At 47.7% G+C, this 23,338-nt stretch overlaps 1 protein-coding gene across 1 annotated transcript in view; it reads right to left on the bottom strand.

Moving 5' to 3' along the window:
* ADCY3 (adenylate cyclase 3) overlaps positions 1 to 23,338 on the bottom strand; it is an 80,572-nt gene that overhangs the window by 37,229 nt on the left and 20,005 nt on the right. Inside the window, exon 2 of the mRNA XM_060026995.1 lies at positions 9,953 to 10,102. Within this exon, the coding sequence (XP_059882978.1) occupies positions 9,953 to 10,102 (150 nt within the window). The remainder of the gene's footprint in view (positions 1 to 9,952; positions 10,103 to 23,338) is intronic.

The following is a 23,338-nucleotide window of genomic DNA, read 5'->3' as shown; positions in this document are numbered from 1 at the left end:
TAACACTCTTCCAAACACAGAAGAAGGAAAAAAGACTTGAAGGAATATGCCTCTATCAGTATTTTTTCTTTATACTTGTCTATTTTGATCAAATGTCATACAACATATACTGAAAAAGAAAAGAAACTCTTCCAAACCTGTGTTTACCTGGCTGTGACTTGAGCCAAATAAGGAAACAGCAGGCAACAGCCCACAGGATGTTACCACTGCCTTGGGGCCTGTTCCCTGCAGCTGGGGTTTTCAAATAGGCATCCCTGGGGGGAGCTGCAGGGTTCCAAAAGCAAAGAAGTCTTTTCTAGATAAACAAGGAAAACTTAAGTGCCTAAGTCCACCCTCATTCATTCCTGGGAAGAGTGTAAATTGTTTGAACCTCTATGAGACAATTTGGTAATATTTATCAACATGAAAAATGCACGTGCCTGGTTCCTCAAAAAGTTCAATACAGAGCCACCATATGACCCAGCAATTCCACTTGGGTTTATACCCCAAAGACTTGGAAAGCTGGGACTCAAACAGATACTTGTACACCAATAGTGCATGGCAGCATCAGTCACAAGAGCTAGAAGGTGGAGCCCATCAACAAATGAATGGATAAACATGGTACATACATACAAGGGCACATTATTCAACCTTAAAAAGGAATGAATTCTGATACACACTACAACATGGATGACCCTTGAAGACATGATTCTACGTGAAATAAACCAGTCACAAAAGGACAAATATTGTAGGATTCTACTTATAGGAGGTACCTAGGACAGTCAAATTCATAAAGAAGAGTAGAATAGTGGTTGTCAGGGGCTGGGGGAGCGGAGGCCGAGGAGTTAATATTTAATGTGTATAGAGTTTCTGTTTGGGATGATGAAAAGGCTCTGAAAACGAACAGTGGTGATGGCAGCGCAATGTTGTGAATGTACTTAATGTCACTGAACTCATACACTTCAAAATGATTAAAATGGTAAATGTTATCTTCTGTATATTTTACCACAGTAAATATGCATATATACACATACACACACATGTATATACATATATATAATTTTTAAAATGCACATGCCCTTTGATCCAGCAATTCCACTTCTAGGTTTTGAGTTTTCAGATATATTTGTACACGTATAATATGGTGTCCCTATAAAGATGTCTATTACAGCAATGTTTGCAGTAGCAAAAAATTGGAAATAACCTAAATGTCTACCTACAGGAGCCCTTTTAAATAAATGATGTTACCTCTATACAGTGGAATACAGTACCGTCACAAAAAGCATGAGGCAATTGCAATATGGACTTAGAACCCTCTCTAAGGGATTAGGTGAATAGATGGAGTGCAGAGGAGTGAACATACTACCATTTGTGTGTGAAAAGTCTGTACAGGCACAGCTCAGAGATACTGCGGGTTCAGTTCCAGAACACTGCAATAAACCTAACATCGAGATAAAGCGAATACTGCAATAAAGCAAATACGTGAACTTTTTTGGTTTCCCAGTGCATATAAAAGTTATGTTCGCACTATTCTGTAGTCTATTAAGTGTGCAATAGCATATCAAAAAAAAAACAATGCATGTATCTTAATTTTAAAAAAGACTTCATTGCTAAAAATCGTTAACAATCACCTAATCCTTCAGCGAGCCGTGATCTTTTTGCTGGCAGAGGGTCTTGCCTTGATGTTGATGCTGCTGACTGATCAGTGGTAGCTGCTGAAGGTGGCGGTAGCTGTGGCAATGTCGTCTTAGAACTAGACGGCAACGAAGTCTGCAGCGTCAACGGACGCTTCCTTTCACAAATGGTTTCTCTGTAGCATGTAATGCTGTTTGATGGCATCTTACCAACAGTAAAACTTCTTTCAGAACTGGAGTCAATCCTCTCAAACCCTGCCGCTGTCTTATCACTGAATTTAGGTAATATTCTAAATTCTTTGATGTCATTTCAACAACCTTCACAGCATCTTTACCAGGAGTAGAATCTACCTCAAGAAACCATCCTCTCTGCTCATTCGTAAGAAGCAACACTTTATCCATTAGTTTCATCAGCAATTCAGTCACATCTTCAGCCTTCACTTCTTTTTTAAAAAAATAAATTGATTTATTTTGTTTATTTATTTTTGGCTGCATTGGGTCTTCGTTGCTGTGCACGGGCTTTCTCTAGTGCAGCGAGCGGGGGCTGCTCTTTGTTGCGGTGCACGGTCTTCTCACTGTGGTGGCTTCTCTTGTTGCGGTGTGTGGTCTCATTGTGGTGGCTTCTTTTGTTGCGGAACACGGGCTCTAGGCACGTGGGCTTCAGTAGTTGTGGCACACGGGCTCAGCAGTTGTGGCTCACGGGCTCTAGAACACAGGCTCAGTAGTTGTGGCACAGGGGCTTAGTTGCTCTGCGGCATGTGGGATCTTCCCAGACCAGGGCTCAAACCTGTGTCCCCTGCATTGGCAGGTGGATTCTTAACCACTGTGCCACCAGGGAAGTCCCAGCCTCCACTTCTAATTCTAGTTCTCTTGCTATTTCCACCACGTCTGCAGTTACTTCCTCCACTGAAGTCTTGAACCCCTCAGTCATTCACAAAGGTTAGAATCAGCTTCTTCCAATCTCCTGTTAATATTGATACTTCCACCTCTTCACATGAATCACGAATGTTCTTAATGGCATCTAGAATAAAGAATCCTTTCCGGAAGGTTCTCAATTTACTTTGTCCAGATCTATCAGAGGAATCACTCTCTATGGCAGCTATAGCCTTACAAAATGTATTTCTTAAATAATGAGACCTGCAAGTTGAAATTACTCCTTGATCCATGGGCCGCAGAATGAATGTTATGTTGGCAGGCATGAAAACAACAGTAATCTCCTTGTCCACCTCCATCAGAGTTCTTGGGTGACCAGGTGCATTGTCACTGTGCAGTAATATTTTGAAAGGAATCTTTTTTTCTGAGCATTAGGTCTCAACAGGTCTTAGCATAATTCTTAAGGGCCCTAGGATTTTCAGAACGGTAAATAAGCATTGGTTTCAATTTCAAGTCACCAGCTGCATTAGCCCCCAATAAGAAAGTCAGCTCATTCTTTGAAGCTTTGGAGCCAGACATTGACTTTTCCTCTCTAGCTATGAAAGTCCTAGATGACATCTTCTTCTAATAGAAGGCTGTTTCATCTACATTGAAAACCCACTGTTTAGTGTAGCCACCTTCATTAATGATCTTACCTAGATCTTCTGGATAACTTGCTACAGCTTCTACACCAGCACTTGCTGCTTCATCTTGCATTTTCATGTTATGGAGACGGCTTCTTCCTTAGAACTCAGACCTCAGGAACCAACCTCTGCTAGCTTCAGTCTTTTCTTCTGCAGCTTCCTCACCTCTCTCAGCCTTCACAGAACTGAAGAGAGTTAGGGCCTTGCTCTGGATTAGGCTTTGGCTTAAGGGAATGTTGCGGCTGGTTTCTTCTTCTATCCAGACCACTAAAACTTTCTCCATATCAGCGATAAGACTCTCTTGCTTTCTCATCATTCTTGTGTTTACTTAAGTAGCACTTTTAATTTCCTTCAAGAACATTTCCATGGGCTTCCCTGGTGGCGCAGTGGTTGAGAGTCCGCCTGCTGATGCAGGGGTCACGGGTTCATGCCCCGGTCCGGGAAGATCCCACATGCCGCGGAGCGGCTGGGCCCGTGAGCCATGGCCGCTGAGCCTGCGCGTCCGGAGCCTGTGCTCCACAACGGGAGAGACCACAACAGTGAGAGGCCCGCGTACCGCAAAAAAAAAAAAAAAAAAAAAAGAACTTTTCCTTTGTGTTTACAACTTGGCTAACTGGTGCAAGAGGTCTGGCTTCTGGCCTATCTTGGCTTTCTACATGCCTTCCTCACTAAAGCTAATTATTTCCAGCTTTTGATTTAAAGTGAGAAATATGTGACTCTTCCTTTCACTTGAACACTTAGAGGTCACTGTAGGGTTATTAATTGGCCTGATTTCAATATTGTTGTATCTCAGAAAATAGGGCACCCGAGGAGAGGGAGAGAGATGGGGGAATGACCGGTCAGTGGAGCAGTCAGAACACACATATTTATTAAGTTTGCCGTATCATAGGGGCGCAGTTCGTGGTCCCCCAAAACAATTACAATAGTAATATCAAAGATCACTGATCACAGATCACCACAACAAATATAATAATAATGAAAAAGTTTGAAATACTGTGAGAATTACCAAAATGTGACCCAGACACATGAAATGAGCAAATGCTGTTGGAAAAAGTGGTGCTGATAGACTTGCTTGATTCAGGGTGGCCACAAACTTTCTTTTCCTTTTCTTCTTTTTTTTTTTTTGGCCACACCATGGTTTGTGGGATCTTAGTTCCCAAACCAGCGATTGAACCTGGGACCTCGGCAGTGAAAGCACAGAGTCCTAACCACTGGACTGCCAGGGAACTGCCGCCACAAACTTTCAATTTGTTAAAAAAATTCAATATCTGCACAGTACAATCAAAAAGTGAAGTGCAATAAAGCAAGGGGTGCCTATATACAATGACTTGGAAACAGAATAGCTCTGAAAGGATACACAACAGAGATGACAGTGGTTGTCTGAGGGATGGGAAAGTAGATGATATACAGAGGGAAACTTACTTTCCATGGTACAATTTTTTTCATACCTTTGTAATTTTATAATATGTACACTTCTGGCTACTCTGAAATAAACTTTAAAATATTTTAAGTAATGTCCAACTCTTGCTTCTTATAGAGGAGTTTATATCAGACCAACCCTTTAGCCAAGGATAAAAGCCGGATAAAACACAAAAGAACAGCTATCTAAAGGCAATAGGAAACAACCAACACAGCTAGGACTTCAGGACACAAGCTCTCTGAGGGAAGGGAGACACATTTAAGTGAGCCCAACACACTCTGCCACTTTTTCCCTTGAGACCAGGGTTGAGAGTCTGAACAGACAGCAATGGCTAGAGCTTCCGAGGGGCTGGAGAAACAATAACTGGTGAACAAGGATTCCAACGCAGAGTAGAGGGGTGAGATCCTGGACAGAAGAGAACCATGGAAAAGTAAGCCTGACTTTCTCTACAACTACCCCCCTTGAGGCATTTGCCAATCCCTAAGCCGTATGGGGCAAGAGACCGAAAATCCAAGCAGAAAGTGACAGAAAAGAGGCTAAAAATCAAAGGATAGTTTTGGCAGTCTCTTAATGTTGAGGAATTCAGGGTCCCTCAAGAGGAGGACACCCTTTCAGTCAAGACCCCTGAAGGGGTATTTCCTAAGAGTAGGCACAGAACAGAAACAGACCAGCTCACTGAACCCAGCTTTAAATCTTCTCACCCCCACATGGGATCAATCTGAGCTAACCCTACTATAACCATCTGCTGCGAGAAAAGTAATCCTGTCTGGAGAGACACAACATCATTTAGGGTTGCTATTATTTTCCATATGCAATATCCAGTGTTAATTAAAAGTCCAGGATGCCGTAAGACAGGACCAAAAGTCAAGAGAGAAAAGCAGACCCATCAGTATTCTGATACCATGGTGGTCAAAGACTTTAAAATAAATGTTTAATATGGTTCTAAAAATAGATGACAAAATGGGGAACTTAACCAGAGAATTCAAATCTATTTTTTAAAATCAAATGGAAAATTTTTTAAAATGGAAATTCTAGAACTGAAAAAAGTACAATACGGAAGTTAAGGATTCAAGAGATGAGCTCAACCACTGAGTTGACAAAGCAGAAGAGAGGATTAGTAAACTGAAAGTTAGGTCAGTAAAAATATTCAGTCTGAAGCACAGAAAGAAAAAAAGGAAGATCCAGACATTTATGGAACATGGTAGAAATGTCTAATAAAGATATCTAGAGTCATAGAAGCAAAGGACAGAATGACAGAGAAGCTACAAAAAGATACTGGCTAAAAATTTTCATCAAGCCATCAATGCAAGAAGCTCTTTGAGAACAAAACAGGGTAACTTCAAAAGAAAACTCCTAGGCAAAACTAAAACCAAAGACAAAAAAAAAAACCAGTAAAAGCAACCAGAGGAAAATAATACGCATTAGTTTAAAAGGAGCAACAGTATTATGGTACAACATGGGAAATATAGCCAATATTTTATAATAACTATAAATGGAGTATAACCTTTAAAAATTGTGAACCACTATATTGTACATCTGTAACTTACATAATATTATACAGCAACTATACTTCAAAAAATAAATAACAAAAGGAGCAACACTATGTCCTACAGCTGGAAGCCTGAGGATAATAGAAAGACACCTTCAAAGGGCAGAAAGTAAAAATCCAGAAACCTTCAATTCTATATCTGATAAAAAATGACTTTCAAAATTGAAATAAAAATAAACACACTTTGGGCTTCCCCGGTGGTGCAGTGGTTGAGAGTCTGCCTGCCGATGCAGGGGACACGGGTTCGTGCCCCGGTCCAGGAGGATCCCACATGCCGCGGAGCGGCTGGGCCCGTGAGCCATGGCCGCTGGGCCTGTGCGTCCGGAGCCTGTGCTCCGCAACGGGAGAGGCCACAGCAGTGAGAGGCCCGCGTACCGCAAAAAAAAAAAAAAGGAAAAAAAACCCAAAAAAAACCCCACACTTCTAGCAATTAAAAATGGAGAGAATTTAGTGCCAACAGACCGACTTGAAAAGCAATATTAAAAGGAATTCCTCAAGAAGATGGAAGCACAGCAATGAAGAAGAAATGGAGTGTAACTGAGAGGGTAAAATATGGGCAAACGTAGGTAATGAATATTAACTGCAGAAGACTATAACTTTATGAGACTGTTTTGTGGGGCTTAAAACATATGTTGAATTACATTACATTACAATTGAATTACATAAAATACATTACAATTGAATCACAATGTTGTACATGTGAAGCTAACAAAATATTGTAAATCATCTATACCTCAATTTTTTTAAAAACCTGAAATAAATAAATAATAAAATAAAATATATTACAGTGGCCAGAAAGTATTGGGGAGGGGAATTAGTGTTGTGAGGTCTTTGCACTGTGACCAAAGACGCAAAAAATACTTTGGGGTAGATGCAAATGAATCCTAATTGACATTTATTGACCTTATTTCATTTTTGAAAGACATTTTGATACATTTTGTAGAATATACATTATTCTTTTTTTTTTTTTTTTTTTTTTGTGGTACGCAGGCCTCTCACCGTTGTGGCCTCTCTCATTGCGGAGCACAGGCTCCGGACGTGCAGGCTCAGCGGCCATGGCTCATGGGCCCAGCCGCTCCGCGGCATGTGGGATCTTCCCGGACCGGGGCACGAACCCGTGTCCCCTGCATCGGCAGGCGGACTCTCAACCACTGCACCACCAGGGAAGCCCCAATATACATTATTCTTAACTGCATCAAAACCAATCACATACTAGGTCAAAAATCAAGTTTCAACAAATTTCAAAGGGCTAAAATCGTGCAGAGCATATTCTTTGACCGCAGTCAAATGAAACTAAAAATCAATAATAAAAAGATAACTTTTAAACAGTCCCCAGATATTTGGAAATTAATGTACTCCTAAATAGCTCATGGATCAAAGGCATCTCAATGGATTTAGAAAATATAAATTTTAGAATTTAGAAAACGGAACTAAATGACAACAGGGATATGACATATCAAAACTTGCGGGATAAAGCTAAAGCACTGTAATGAGGAAAATCTATAGCATACGTACATGTTTTAGAAAAGAAATGCTGGAAATTAGCTATATCAGTTCCATTTCGAGAAGGGAAAAAACACTAAATTAATCCCAAAGAGAGGAAATACAAAGTTAGAAGCATAAATTAATGAATTATAGAAATGCAAAAGAACCAAAAAGGTGTTTCACTGAAAAGGCTAAAACATTAATAAACCTTAGTAGGACAAGTTAAGAAAACATTTAAAAACAGAAGGCACAAATTACCAATATCAGTAATGAAAAAAGAACTCAAATCCCATACACAATGACACATAAAAAGAAAATATAATGAACATTATGTCAAAAATATGAAAACTTAGATGAAATGGACAACTTCTTGAAAAAACAATAACTTTCCAAAATTCATGCAAAAAGAAATTGTAGAACGTTCTATCTTTAGATGAAACAACCTTCTCATAAAGAAAACTCCAGACCCAATAAGGCTCCACTAGTGAATTCTTCTAAACATTAAAGGAATAACCTAAATCTTCCTTAAACTTTTCCAGGGATTAGAAAGAGGGAACATTTCTCCAATTAATAAGTCTGGCATAACCATGATACCCAAACCCGTCAAGGACATGGAAAGAAAGTTAAAATGGCAAGCAGCTCTCATGTCCACAGTCACAAAAGCACACAGGGGTGGTTCTCTCAGCCAGACCCCAGGCTCCCCGCACTGATCCTGCCCAAAGGGGCATTAGAAAGTGGGCCTTGTGGCCTCTGTACCTCAGCCTGACCATCACTGTTTCCAGCTTTACTGGTTACAAAGCACCTCTGTGTTTCCCATCTGACCCTCAGCAAGATGAGTATCAACATCTCTACTTTGGAGTATCAATACCCCCACTTCACAGATGAGGGAAGTGAGGCTCTATGGGGTGGATAACTTGTCTAAATCATCCACCCAGAGACTAACAGATTCAGGGTGAGACTCACACCAGGAGGCCCCCACCAAGCACTGCTGAACGTAATTGAAGATGTCCTGGATTATACATTACGAGACAGACAAGATGAACACAGATGGGTATGCTGAAAACTGCACAGACTATATAAAAAAGAACTCCCCAGTCTAGCTCAGTGGTGACACACGCATTTTTTTTTAATGTAGAGAACCCAGAGGGCTGCCTCCACATTACGAGAGATCAAATGCAAACAAGAACCAAGACAGTATAAAAAGCAGAAATTAAAGAATGCCTTTGAAGGAACTCAATAAAGCCAGTAAAGCTTTACTAAGGATTCTTTAAATATGTTCAAGCCGCAGTAGCTCCTCAGTAACCACAGGATACAGGGCCGAGGAGAAGGGGGCGAATATGACGGGCCCTTTGTCACAATGGAGGTAGGAAGGTTCCCCTTCTAAAGCCCGTCTTCTGAAAGAGATGAGTCCGAGGCCCAGCTCAGGAGCTTCTAGATCTCATTGGTAAACAGAGAAAGAAAGAACCTCCCAGGACAGACAAAGCTAGGACACATCAGCTAAGTGACTCAGTGTGTGCCTTCAAATAGCACTGTCTAGAGAACATGAGGCCCACCAGTGGGGCCCCCCGAAACTAAGGCCCCACCCACCTGGGTGGCAGGGTCTATGAAAACGGCAATTTCAGTGAACCCACTGAACCCAGAGCAAAAAGCACCACCTGAACACAAAATGACATGGTTCCCAGAGCAGAGAAATCATATGTTTTCAACCTATTGAGTTTGTTTGTTCAGGGCAAGTCAACCTATGGATAACAGGAAACTGGTGGATGTAATTTCCGAAATCCTTCAAAAAGCATGTGAGATGAACCCAGACCAAAAACTATTTAAGACTGAGTCACACGAGAGCGGGGAGTCTCTGCAGTGGATCAGGCTGGAGTAAAGCCAGTAACAAAAGAGAGGGGACAGCAGGCAGGCAGTTCTCTTGATGGAAAAATGTAAACAGCGGGCTCCCCAGGGGCTGGGCTCAGTTTTAGGTCTTCACAAATGACTTAGCGGGAGAAGGCAGTGGGGAGATTTCCCTGAGCCTGTGGGAGGAGGGGTGAGGGGCTGATAGACTTCACACACAAGGGCCCCCGAGGCCAGGGGATGGGTCGCCCACCCCTACCCCACCGCAGGGAGAGGAGCCCTGAGAACAAAGTAGGTAAGCGATCTGCCCGGGGGGGTGTGGCAGAGGGAGCGGGGAGAGGAATAACACAGAGTGATGCCTCCAGAGAAAAAGAATTCACATGGAGCCCTGGGGTACCCACAGCAACTGGGTTCACGCCCTTCCGACAGGCCCCAAACCCAGGCTCCAGGCCGGCACTGCCCCAAGGCCACCCCCAAAGAGCCTCACCTGCTGCTGGCTCTGCTCCTCCAGGTTCATCTTCACCTCCAGCGACTGGCGGGCCTCCAGGAAGGCCTTGCGGTGCTTGCGGTCCGCCATGTAGTAGGACATGATGCCCACAACGATGGCGCACAGGTAGAGGAAGACATTGGCCAGAATCTGTATCCAGAGGAGGAAGAGAGGAAAGGACAATGGTCAAGGCATGTCTGCAGGAGAAGGATGGAGGAGGCGGGCAGGTGGTGACCAAAATCCAACTGCAAGTTGCCCACTGTCCAGGGAGGTCCCCAGCAAAGCTTCTGACCTCGAGGGGGTATTCAGATCCCTGAAGTAGACCCTGCCCCATCACCATGGATGAGTGAGGGGACTGCTGTTCTCCCTTCCACCTTTTCATGGTAGGGAAGCTGGCCAATCCTGCCCACCTGTGCAGCCTGAGCAGTCCTTCTGCTACTCATCTATTCACTCACTCACTTGTTCAACCACCACTTATTGCACCCTTACTTCATAGGCGCATTTAGGTACAGTGCTGATTAGCTGGGGAGGAAAGTGAACCAAGCCCAGATCTACTGGCCAGGGGTGTAGAATCCTAACAGCTGCAGATCATATGGAAGGTCACAGGAGACCAGAAGAGGTCCCGGGCTGATTTAGTTGTCACGATGCCACCTAACACGTGTGCCGCAGGCTACAGGCTTCTGGGATTCACATGCATCCTCTGAGCCAACGCCACCTGCCAGCAGGTGAGAGGGTGGCCAGTACCAACATCCAGGTCTCATGAAGAACTGAAGCTCCAGGAAGGGGAAGAGGCAGGTGGGATCTGACGTCTGTCCGGTGAGCTCAGTGCATTGGCACCAAGGGCTTCTTTGGGCATCGAGAACCTGCTCCCCCACCCCTGGCACCCTGCAGGCTGGCCTAGGTGTCCTTGGTCCCCAGCCCGCTCCCACAGGCCGCCAGAGGTAACCTCAGCTATGGACCTGACATTCAAACCCCACCTGACTTCCTGGTGCTGTCTGCTGCCGGCTCCGATCCTTGACCTGACTGGGCCCCATCTGGGGCTGGACCAGGTTCTAATTCCTCCCACTTCTCCAAGACCACTGACCATGAAGCTTCTCCAACAAGGCCCGTTTCCAGGTCTGGTGCCTCCCACTCCCCTGAGGCTGCCCCACGCTCCCTGCCTTGATTCCCTGAGGTCCTGCCAGAGGTGGACAGACCCCTCCTCCCGAGGGTGTGGTTTCCGGAGCAGAAGTTGGAAGTTGAGAGGCAGGAAGGGAGACAGAAGTTCTTAGTTTCTGACCCTAGGGGAAGAAAAGATTGGCCCAGCGGAACATAATAAATTCTGGGGTAGGTGAAAAATGCAGGGAAGTCAATTTTAGATGTTGAAACAGGACAGTTTAATAGACAATAAGGCAAGTTAATTCTAACATTAATTTCCTGGGTACTCTTGGTTATGCTGTATCCCTCTGACTGTTTTTATGTTTCATTGTGGCTTTTGGTCGAAACTAACCAGGAGGACCTACCACCCCCCGCAGAAGCTTCCTGAAGAGTCTGTACTTGGGCACCAGTCTAAGCCCAGGGGGCACTCAACAAAGGCCCGCTGAGCAATGAATTGATTAGTAGGTGAGGTGTGTCTTGGTGCGGGTCATCCAATCACTGGGTGAAGATTTCACGAGCTTCTTAGATGGCTGGTTCTAGCAACTAACAACCAGCTGTGTTCTTGGGCCTGGGCAGCCTGATCGCCTACACCGCCTGCGGGGCAAGCAGGGCATTTCAAAGTCCTGTAGGACGGCTCCTGCACCTTCTTCTGGACCGTGACCACCCATTCCCTTCGGAGTGGTCAGTAATACTGAGTATGCTCTCAGGCCACTTCCTAAACATCTGATGATCGGAAAAGCTGCCAATTTATCATTCACGTTCAGCAAGTCAAAGCAAATCACACAGATCGCTGGGTCTCAAAGCCAGTCTAGCCTGAGGTCTAGGAACCTCCACCTCCTGTGGGGTCCTTAGAAACCTGCGCAACTCCAAGTTCATGGTGCAGGAAGCTGTTCAAGGTCAGGCGCACCTCGTGCGTCCTCACCAAGCAGTGGCACTCCACTGAAGCCCACGTGGGGTCCAGACACAGCAGCCACCGGGCCAAGGGTCTCCGGGCTGATGGGGCTTGGGGTCCTAGAGGGTGAGGGAGGAGCCACACGTCTGGACCCCACACCTGCCAGTGTCAGCAACTGAACCAGGGGCTCCAGACAAGGCAGGCTGACCTGGGGCCACAGGCCTGTCTCTGCCCTGGCCACAACCAGCCTGGGCTGTCACACGGCTGGGGACAGAGCTCCTCACTCAGGGGTCTTCCTGACCGCCTCACGAGGATGCATGAGGCGGGCTCTGTAAAATGTACAGTGCTGAGCTGCTGTCGTTCCCCACAGGGCATCCACCTAAGAAAACCAAACCTGCAGACAGGCTGTCAGAGAGCAACTCTAGTGGAAAAGTTTCAAACCAAAGATTATAATACAAAAAATAAGAGGACTCAGGGACTCCCCTGGTGGCACAGTGGTTAAGAATCCACCTGCCAACGCAGGGGACACGGGTTTGAGCCCTGGTCCGGGAAGATCCCACATGCCACGGAGCAAATAAGCCCGTGCGCCACAACTACTGAGCCTGCGCTCTAGAGCCCGCGAGCCAGAACTACTGAGCCCACGCACCTAGAGCCCATGCTCCACAAGAGAAGCCACCGCAATGAGAAGCCCGTGCACCGCAACCAAGAGTAGCCCCCACTCACCACAACTAGAGAAAGCTCGCGCGCAGCAACGAAGACCCAACGCAGCCAAAAATAAATAAATAAAAATAAATTAATTAACTTAAAAAAAAGAGGATTCAGGTTGGGTTCACGCCTGGGGAATGTCTAGGCAGGACAGCATTCCTTTCATTGAAGTGCACATTTTAAAATAAAATCTACTTTTGCACTCACTTGTAGGTACAGATGATCTAGAAAGTAAATTTAAGAGGAGCGCTGGACTCCGGTACTGCCTCTCGCTAGCCGGGTGGCTGCCAGGTCACATAACCTCCCTGAGCTCACTTCATCATCTATGAGCGAGGGAGGGACTGACTCATCTGGAAGACTCCTCGGTCCTGACACTGGTCCTCATCAGACCTCACTTCTGAGGGCAAAGGTTGGGATTGGAGATGAACCTGGTCCCGAGAGGCCAGGGGAAGGAGAGCAGGTCAGTTCCAAGTCGGCCAGAACGCCACGCTGCCTCCCGGGCCCTGGGCATCCCCGGACCCAGAGGCCTCATCCCCTTCCTGACCTGCACTCTCGGCTGCAGGGATGCGGAGGGAAACGGCCACATCTGGACCATGCGCTGCAGAGTCAGGTGGGTCCTGCAGGTGCCATCCAGGCCAGGGAACTCCCTCCTGCCTTCCAGTGAGCACAGCTGTTTCCAGACAATTCTCCCGACAGTCCCAGGCCTTGGGTCTCCTGGAGCTCCCCCAATTCTCTAAACTTGCCTCAGCTGAAGAAAGGGCCCTCAGGGCGCTGCTGCTCTGGTCCACCCGACCTGTCTCCAGGGCTACGAGGCCCAGAAGGAGTGCGGCAACCCCCCGGTGCCAGGCACGGGGGCGGGGGGGCGAGAGGCTCAGCCTCCAAGTCCAGGGCACAAATCCACTAAGGCAAGGAGACCTCCAGCCGAGGAAGCAGGGGTTCGCTCTGGGGAGGAGGGTTGGGGACGGAGCAGGAGCTGCACTGCAACACGGTCCCCTGGGGTGATGGGGGCCCAGAGGTGCACAGGTGACCGGCGGGGCGGGGGAGGGTGTGGACAGCAGTCCCCGTGTGCAGCCAGGGCCGGGAGCCCCTGATCCTGGCCTGTTTCCTCGCCCGTAACATCCTCTCACATCACAACCTTACGTTCTAGACACGGTCACACACTTCACCCACCTCATCTCGTTTAATCTTCACAAGGCAAGTGACATTATTCCAATTTTACAGGAGAAGGAATTGAGATTAAGCAAGGGCTCAAAACTAGAGGATAAAGTTTCTTCCTGCACTCATCTCATTATTTTCTGGTGCAAAACCCCACCCTACAAGCACCCCTCAGTTAACTTACATATTTATAACCCCACCTTTCCCCAGAAAGGCTATTAGATATTTTCTAAAACTAAAATTAATATTTCCACCAAAATACCAGCCCTAAAGCACTTATTGTGAGCTGCTTGCATTTTTAATCTGAAACAAAGTAGTACATCTACAGATTTCCACAGCTTCCATACACATGGGTGGTCATTAGCTCTAGGCTCAGAAATCCCTAAATTATGCCTGTAAGTGTGTCTCACTTAGCAAAAGGGATGTGCTCTTCCTAACACGCTTGGAAAAAATGAGTTGTGCTCCTTCGGCAGTGAGCCCCGAACAACGCCAGCGCCGAGGAATCGACGGTGACCAGGACGCCACCGCGGAGCCCGGGAGCCCAGCGCTGCCGGAGCAGGTCAGGTCAGGCCACGAGGATGGGTAAGCGGGGCAGCTGTCACCTCTCTAACACATCTGTTAGTACGGCCTCTTGCTACAGTTTAAGAGCTGCAGACCCAGGAAAACCTCTGGCCACCAGGAAGGGTTGAACCCTAGAGAGAATCCGAAATGTGTCTCTCACGTGACTATGACAAACGGGCTCCTCCCAGCTGAGCCTTGACCTCTGCAGGCCTGGGATGAATCTTCTGGTGCTCCCACCCCGGTGGGAGGGGCGAAGGGCTTCCTTGTCAGAACTCGTCTCTTCTCCCTCCAGGACTGCCTTCCCAGCACCCACTGCTGCGCGAATACCCTGCAACCCTCAACGCTCCAGCCACAGCCGACCCACCTGGCAGCCCCTCTTCCTGCTCAGCCTCCCATCTCCCTTCCCCACTTCTCCATCCTCCTCACACACGTCTGCCCCCTCTCTAACACCCGGGGCACCTGCTAAGGCAGGCCCTGCTGTCCTCCTCACCCCTGTGTCCCCAGAGCCCAGCCCAGGCCTCATCCAGCACCCGGTGCTCAGGAACCCAGAGCTGCTGGGCTGGACGGACCAGGTAACGGAACCACGTCACAGACTCACCCCTCACCTGACCCCTTCAGCCTCTGGCCAGCAGACAAGAAGCCAGCATAAAGTCCACCTCTGGCCCCCACCACCTCCCCGGGACCCGCCTTCTAATTAATACCCCATCTGCTGCACCCCACCCTAAGAGCAGAGAGGAATGGGGCTCGGTCACTCCCCCAGGACGGAGCAGACCCCCAGGACAGCAGGTGGGGGACAGTCCAGGAGATATCCAGAGTATAAGGCAGAGCGTACAAAGCAGTGAGAGAAGGGTGGGGATGGGTGGCGGGGTCTCATTCATTCAGGAAGAGGTTAGATGGCTTCACACATGCGCCAGAGAGAGATGGGGTCTTGGAAACATGACGACGGGGCTCTGATACCACGGTCAGTGAACAAGCGTGGTCCGAAGGCTTCTGCCCTCTCTAGTCATCCAAACAACGTATTTGGAGAGTTTCAGCTCCACTTTCCAGTTCTGAAAGTGAGCAGGAGCCCCGATGCGCAGACCCTCACTCCTGCCTCTTCCCAGTGGTCCGGGGCCAGCGACGGCCGTCCACACTAGACGGGCAATGCCCGCCACATCTCCAAGACTGAGAAGCCCTGCTCTGGGGTGCCGTCGAGGTTAGCTCTTCGCGTCCCAGTGGGCTCCTTTAGACTGGGCAGCAGTCTTATTTCAAACAAATTGTTCTTTTTTTCTTTTAAACACAAGGTTTTAAAAATAATGAATAAAATGAATGCTTCTCCCAAGTGGGTAAACATTCAGCTTCATCTAACCCAGGGCAGCTGGATAATGTGTTTACAATACACCCCAGCTCAGAAATGCAACCGTGAGAAAATTCCTTTACAAGATCCTTCCTCTTGGAATCTGATGAGTCACAATGTCCCACACAGTTTCTAACAGCCCACAGGGACAGGGACTGCTCTTAGTGGGGCTTTAAAATGGAAGTCAGCCCATCAGAGGCAGGCTGGTGGCTCAAATGCCTAGGCTGACCTCTCCCTATAAACTCATTCCGGCCTGCAGATTCCAGAACATTCCCAAACAGGGGAGAAGAGACCGAGGGAGAGACAGCAGCTCTGGGGTGTCAGTGTCCATGTCAGCTGCCCTCGGAGACCTTGTGATGCTCTGCTGCTGGGGGGAGGCCCCTGTTCATTATAGCTAACCTAGATGTTTTCCAAAAAAACTCTCCAAGGAGCTGCAGGGCAGGAAGGAGCGGGGAGAAGGCACCTCTGAAGGCAACCAGCCTCCCCAACCTAAGGAAGACTGGCCGGAGCGTGCGGTGGCAGCCACACAGTGCCCGTGGGGTCCCCACCTGTGGAGCCATGCTCCCTGCATACACTTGCAAGGGCCCAGTAGTGGGTGAACACATGGCAAAGAGGTTGGGCCACGCCATCACAGAGACCTCCCACACCACCAGCAGGCTGTGTGACCTGGAGCAAGTCACTTAACCTCTCTGAGACTTGGCTTCCTCATCCTCACCGTAACCCTGACGGCTGTTCCACTAAGATTAAAAGAGATTCTAGGCAACACCACCTAACAGAGGGCTTGGCGTAAAATATGTTCTAAATGACTTTTTTTTTTACTTTTCTTCCAGAAAGGAGAAAGAAAATTGGGACCTAATAATAATACTTTAATGAAGTTTTACAAGAGACTTCACATTCATTATCTTATTTGTTTGTCACAACAGCAAAGTTTTCTTATTCTCATTTTGTAGAAGAGACTTGAAGCCCAGAGAAATTAGGTTATGAGCCCACAGTCTCCCAGCAATGCTGAAACTGGAACCCAGATCTCCTTCCTCTTTTCTTCCCCCTACAAACACAGAATTTAAATTTCAAGACATTAAAAAAGCTCTGTCCCAGCCCAGAGGACTGAATGTCAGAAGCCAGCCTGACCAGGCACGTGTGGCCTGGGGGCAGATCCGCCGCTGCTTTCTTGGCCAGCAAGCACACCACCCAAACACGAGTCCAGGGCCCCCTTCCCTATGTTACTGTCTCCTTAGCTGTGTTGTGATGAGGGTCGGCAGAGGCTGGGCGAAGTCCTAGGTGCTGGAGGTCTCCAGGGAGCACAGAACCCAGTGAAGACCTGGAGCATCTCTGTGGGTCGGGGGGGTCCGTAGACAGTGGGGTGACGCTCCCGTGCTGCCCCAGAGCAAGCTCCAGCATCTCTCTGCCAAGAGGCGACTGGGGTCTCCAGTAAATACAACCCTGCTTGACACAATGCAAGGTTCAAGCCTTGGGGCACTGTGACATGCCCTTCCAAACCAGACATTTGTCAGGTTTCCACCACGTGCCTCAAAAGGACTTCCAGAAGCTTCCTACTTGTTTAATAGCTGGGACATGCCTCTGCTAAGAGATATGCAATGTTCACCCTCTTCCAAAACAAAGATGACTTCCAGATAGGCATCCACCCATCTCGACATGTGACACAAGGTCCCTCATGACCTGCTCGGTGGCCAGACAGCTTCCCAGGTTGTGTACTGCACACCCCTAGGGGCACCACTCCAGACTCAGACACGATGGCTCCCCCAGAGACGTGGAACAGGGAAGCCCTGACCATTGGGCCCCAGTGTCACTCTTATGTCTTATATCTGCCCACCAGGCTCCCTTCACTCCAGCCACACTGGGCACCTCTCCAATCCTCTAACAAGATGTGCTATTTCAGGGCTCTACAGCTCTAACCAGAACATCCTGCCCCTGCTGCCCACACACCCCCGCCCTGGCCAATGGAGGGCTACACATTGCAAGGATGCCTTGATTTAACCAGGTCAAGCACAAGCACACACCACACACCTGGCCCTTAGTCATCCCTCAGGAACTGTTAGTTGTTGTTACTATTTCAAGATTATCTCCAACACCCCTCCCTGATTCCCCAAACGGAACCATCCAACCAACCATCTGTCCATCCATCTATTCATTCACAGATTTCCTGAATGCCCACCCTGTGCCAGGTTGGTACTTGGTATTTAGCAGTGAATGAGGCAGAAAAAGTCGCCGCTATCATGGAGCTGATGATCTGGTAACAACAGACAAATAAGAAATAAGTGATTCAACAATCAGAGTACCAAAATTCAGCAGACAATAAAAATGATAAAGTGACTGGGCGGCTGCTTCAGACGGAGTGAGGGAGACTGCTGGCCCATTTCTTCACTCCCCTGTAAAGTCCTGTTCAGCTTTGCCACAGCCTCAGGGAGAGCGATGTGCTCCTCCCTCCTGCTGACTCGGACTGTGCGATTGGCTTTGGCCAAATGGATGTCAGTGCGTATGACATAAGCAGATTTTTGAAATACACTTGCTTTCCCCTTTGTGCTTTTGCTGTCACCATGAGAACAACATGCACCAGAAGTTCAAAGGTCCAGCAGAATGAGAGGCTCGTGGAGCAGAACTAAACTCAAGCTGCAGCTTGTAGCCAAACCCAGCTGAGCCCAGCCTAGATCAGCCACACCCCAGCCAACCCACACACGTGTGAGCAAGAAATATGTGGTTGTGAGCCACTGAGCTCTGAGTTGTTTGTTACAAAGCATTAGGTGAAAACAGCTGACTATGGTTAGGTGGTTAGGACTGGTCTCCCTGAAGCAGTGTCACTTAAACTAGAATATGAATAACAAAAAAGTCCCAGTCACGGGAAAAATCAGGAGAAAGAGCCTTCTGGATGGAGAATATACCGGTGCAAAGGCCCTCTTTCCCATGAGACGCTCACCCACCTCCTGATGCATCTGCATATGTCGCCCCGACAAGGAGGCAAGGAGCACCTGAGGTCAGGGTGTGTCTTTTACATTTGCAGCCGCAGGGCCTGGCACAGCTACTGGCACAGAGCAAAAGTCAGCTGCACGAATGACTATAGTAGAAAGAAGCTGAAAGAACAGTCCATTCTCCACGGAGGTGTCCCCTTTAATGAGAGAGCTAAAATCCAGCTACAGAAAGGCTGAGCAGCAGTTCTTAACTGGGGTGGGGGGCGATCTGGGCCCCCTGAGGAACATTTGGCAGTGTGTCTGGGGACATTTTTGATTGTCACGACTGAGGGGGAGGATGCTCCTGGCATCTACTGGGTGGAGGCCAGGGATGCTGCTGAACACCCTACAGTGCACAGGGCAGTCCCCACAATGAGGAGTTGTCCGGCCCCAAATGTCAATAGATCTGAGGTCGAGAAACCCTGGCCCAGGCAATGCCTTCTTCCTTTTTGATTCCTGAGTCTTCACTTGAAACTTTCTCAAGCTTTTGGATTAAGGAACTCTGAGGACAAAGACGGCACAAGAAGATTTATTTTTATATCAGTCATAGACCTCGTGGGCTAAGAGGAAAACACTACTGATACTTGTTGGACATAAGGACACAGTAGCTCGATAAATGCACCCACGATGGAAGGCAGGCCCAAATCACAGGGGTAGAGACGACTAAGACCAGTGAAGACCACCTGGTCTGTCCCCCTGGAGGGGCAGCTGCAGGAATGAACATCTCACAGTTGGCATTTGATACTGACCAAGGAATTATTCGCTTGAAGTCTGTGGACCAGGTTAGGGGGAGTCAGTGGACCCCTAAAATTAGGGGCAAAGCGTTTCACCCTTTTCTGGGGAGCAAAGTCCATTGCTTTCACCAGATTCTCCAAAAGGTCTGTTAGCCCAGATGATTAAGAACCACAAAACGAATCAAAAGCTCCCCATTTCCTCTTGCAGCTTCTTGGCAGAAACAGAAAACATCAGGTCACAGCCCTTTGTGTCTTTTCTTACACATGTGACCCTATTAGTCACCTCGGTCTTTTTCTGCAGGCCAAATAACTCCCCTTCTACTTAAAGGAATCTATTTTTAAAATGTTTAATCACATTTGGCTTCAGATTTTTTTTTTTTAACTCCTGAGTTCTCGCTGAGTGGTGGACCCCATGTTGGGTCCTGGAAAGTAAAAAAGAACCTCAAGAGCTCAAATCTACTAGGGGTAAAGAAGCTACAGGAGGGACTTCCCTGGTGGTCCAGCGGTTACGCCTCCGTGCTCCCAATGCAGGGCGCCCAGGTTTGACCCCTGGTCAGGGAACTAGATCCCGCATGCTGCAACTAAGAACCCACACGCCACAACTAAAGATCCTGCAGGCTGCAATGAAGATCCCACGTGCGGCAGGCAGCTAAGACCCGGCCCAGCCAAATAATCAACCAACCCACCAGTATAAAAAAAAGAAGCTACAGGAAAGGGAGGAAGCATAGATTGATTCTGAGGTAGAGGAGGACAGGTCGGCAAAGGTGTTATTTTCTACTGTACAGCAGTTATTCAGTTATACATATATACACTCTTTTTTATATTCTTTTCCATTATAGTTTATCATAGGATATTGAATATAGTTCCCTGTGCTATACAGTAGGCCCCATGAGGGAGTAAAACAGGCTGGACACACTCAATTGTGGGTTTTCACAAATATTGACAACACGGAGCTTTCACATACATATTAATATATGGATGCTGGATGGTAAAAGCAATTTAGACCAATTTCTCACTGAGGACCACTGTTAAATAAAGGAAAGGTGAGCAGTAATAAACTATACGCTTATGCGAGTTACCAGAACAACGAAAGGGTTCCACACTGCCTGCTCTGGTCTTCTCGCCTCTAAGTAATCCTACTTGCATTTAGTGCAGAGATCCTGACTTTGCGGAATTGTCTTTGAGTGAACTTGAGAACAAAGGTACCAGCCCAGGGGAACATGTAATCTGGAGACAGAAGAAGAGTTCTAGAATCCCAGCAGTATGATCATCACACAAACTTCGCAAAATGAGAAAGGGATCCCCAATTTCACAAGCACACTGAAGCCCCTGCAAATATGGAACAGAGCAAACTCGGGATTCCGAGGACTTCGTACCTCTCAATTCAAGATGACTCATATCTTGAGAGTAAAACTTTTTGCAGACTCTCAGCTGCAGAAACCAGCGTCACAGCTTTCTCCTTGGGGATTCAACTGCCTCTCTTCTCTCCCTGAGTGCTTCTGAGGGATTACTCAGCATCCCTCATCCCTGTAGCCTCTCAGAGCCGGCCTGGAGACATCTGGGATGTGGTTTCTTGGTCACTGGTTGTGACTTGACCCTTCAGTGCTTATTCCTTAGTTGCTATTTCTCTAGTTTCTGATCCAGGTGTGTTGGCATCCAAAGGAAAAATGATTAAGACTCAGGAATCTAAATGTCACACTCCCCCAGGTGATTCTCTTTTATTCATTGTTCTAGGGGGTGTAGTAAACAGCAAAACAAAGCCAAGATCCTCCAACCTTCCTGGTTCTTTAAACCAAACTATAAACACATGCGATCACTTTACGTTATCTCCCTATGCCTATCGCCTCTTTTTCTTCCGTTTTTTCTCTTTCCTTTTCTAACAATCTTCTGATCGTTGGCGCACCCTCACCCAGAGTTACTGCACTTCCTTACCGTCTTTCCCTATCTGACCATCATCTCTTCCATACGTTCAAAGCCACATCCACTGAGATGTTTTCCATCTGTTCACCCTGTTTCATGTGTCCTACAGTTAATTCAGTTCCCTGGTTTTCAATTCAGATCTTAAGTCATTTTCCAAGTTTCCTTCTGACTGTCCCAACCCTGTCTCCCACTGCCCCCCATCTCCCTGCTCTTGGTAGAGTTAGTACACACTCGCATCAGACACTCCACAGCCCGGTCCTCTCCATGCACTGTCTTGGTCACATGACAAACAAAAACTTTCAAATTCCACAATCCGAGCCTCAAGCCCTGGCAAACTATCACCACTCCTAAATCTCTTCAGCCTCAAGTGTCTTGAATTAGCTCCACCTGAGTGGGCGCCCCTCCCCCTCCCTCAGGGGCTCCCAGCCCTGCACCACCTGAGAATCACCTGGGGGCCATGCCCGGGCAGCATCCCTGAAACCTGAGGCCCAGACATGGCACCGTTAAAAACCTCCCAGGTGACTATATATGTGTAGCCCATGGTCAGTGGGAACACCCAAGTCTGTCACTGTCTCCCCAACCATCCCCGAGCTGAAGGTCCCATTTCTGCCTGCCAAGGGTTGGGACCAGAGCTCACCCGACTGTGCACCTCAGATAATTAGCACCCAGGCTTGCGTATGTCTGAAGTAACCCTCTGTTGACTGACTGTTCTCCCTGTCGCTGGTGCTCCTTTCTGCACCTCCAGTGGGTCATTCGTTCCATCTGGTCTTTCTGGGTCTTCCTCATCGACCTCCTCTTGCCATCACCTGGCCCAAACCCTCACCTCCCACAAGGCTGGGCACAGACTCATTTCCCTTGCCCCTCTCTGGTCCTGTTAACCCACCCCCTGGTATCAGGTTAATTTTCCAAACTTAGCTTTTTGCAAGTTCCACCACCTGCTCAAAACACCTCAAGAGCTGACAATTTTCCGAAAAGTAAAGTTCAAAATCCTCATTCTGGCATTCGAGGTCCTACACACTCTGGCCCCTGTGACCTTTTCTAAATATCGCCCACAGTCCCCTGATGTAAACCATCTGCTTTAGCCAAGGTGATGTCCCCAGCGTTGTCACCCAGCAGGCACTCCTGACCTCAGCATATGTTGCAGCCCACACTCCGAGGGCCCTCAAACTTTTCCACTGAAGTACGTGGAGAGGAAGCTTCACCTCTTCCCTTGCTGGGGCACGTGGATTTTACATTCTATTCCATAAAAATCCATGCTTGTAATTACTATTTTTTTTTTTTTTTGGTCACGCCGTGTGGCATGTGGGATCTCAGTTCCCCGACCAGGGATAAAACCCGCACACCCGTCAGTGGAAGCTCGGAGTCCTAACCACTGGACTGCCAAGGAAGTCCCTGTATTACTATTTTTAAACGTCTTAAAATGTTTGCCTTTGAGTAAAACACATGTGTCTGTCTGTCATATTACACGCTCTGCTAGGGTGGGGACAAGATCTGTTCCAATCACCACTGTGTAGCCAGCACTGGACAAACACCTGGCACATAGGAGGTGCCCAGTGACTACTGGGTGAAGGAATGAATAGTGGGGGAAGGAGGGAGAGGATGAAGGAAGAGAGGGAGAAAAGGAAAAAGGTGAGGAGAGAAGGGCAGAGGGAGGGCAGATGTTAACACCGATGCCACAGTTATCCTGAGGCCTCAAGTACACCATAGTCGTAGACAAGCACACCCGTGTATCCTCCAACGTGAGAAGCACCCCACCTGAACTGGCCCCCGACTGTATCCCCCATCACCTTCAGCCCTTCCCTCAAGATCTAGCTAAACCCTGCCTGCTCCGCAAAGCCTTCCCGGATGGCCCCGCCCCTGAGCTATCACACTCTCCTCGTGTTTCTCCTCTAGTTTCTTAACAAGGAAATAAGTGCAAGGTAAGTCATTAAGAGAAAAAAAAAAAAGTTTAAATACACAGCCACACTCTGCTCTCATTCTCAG

The sequence above is a fragment of the Delphinus delphis genome, chromosome 12 (genome assembly GCF_949987515.2).
Source record: "Delphinus delphis chromosome 12, mDelDel1.2, whole genome shotgun sequence".
Taxonomy (NCBI): domain Eukaryota; kingdom Metazoa; phylum Chordata; class Mammalia; order Artiodactyla; family Delphinidae; genus Delphinus; species Delphinus delphis.
This window is presented reverse-complemented; position numbering and strand designations above follow the sequence as displayed.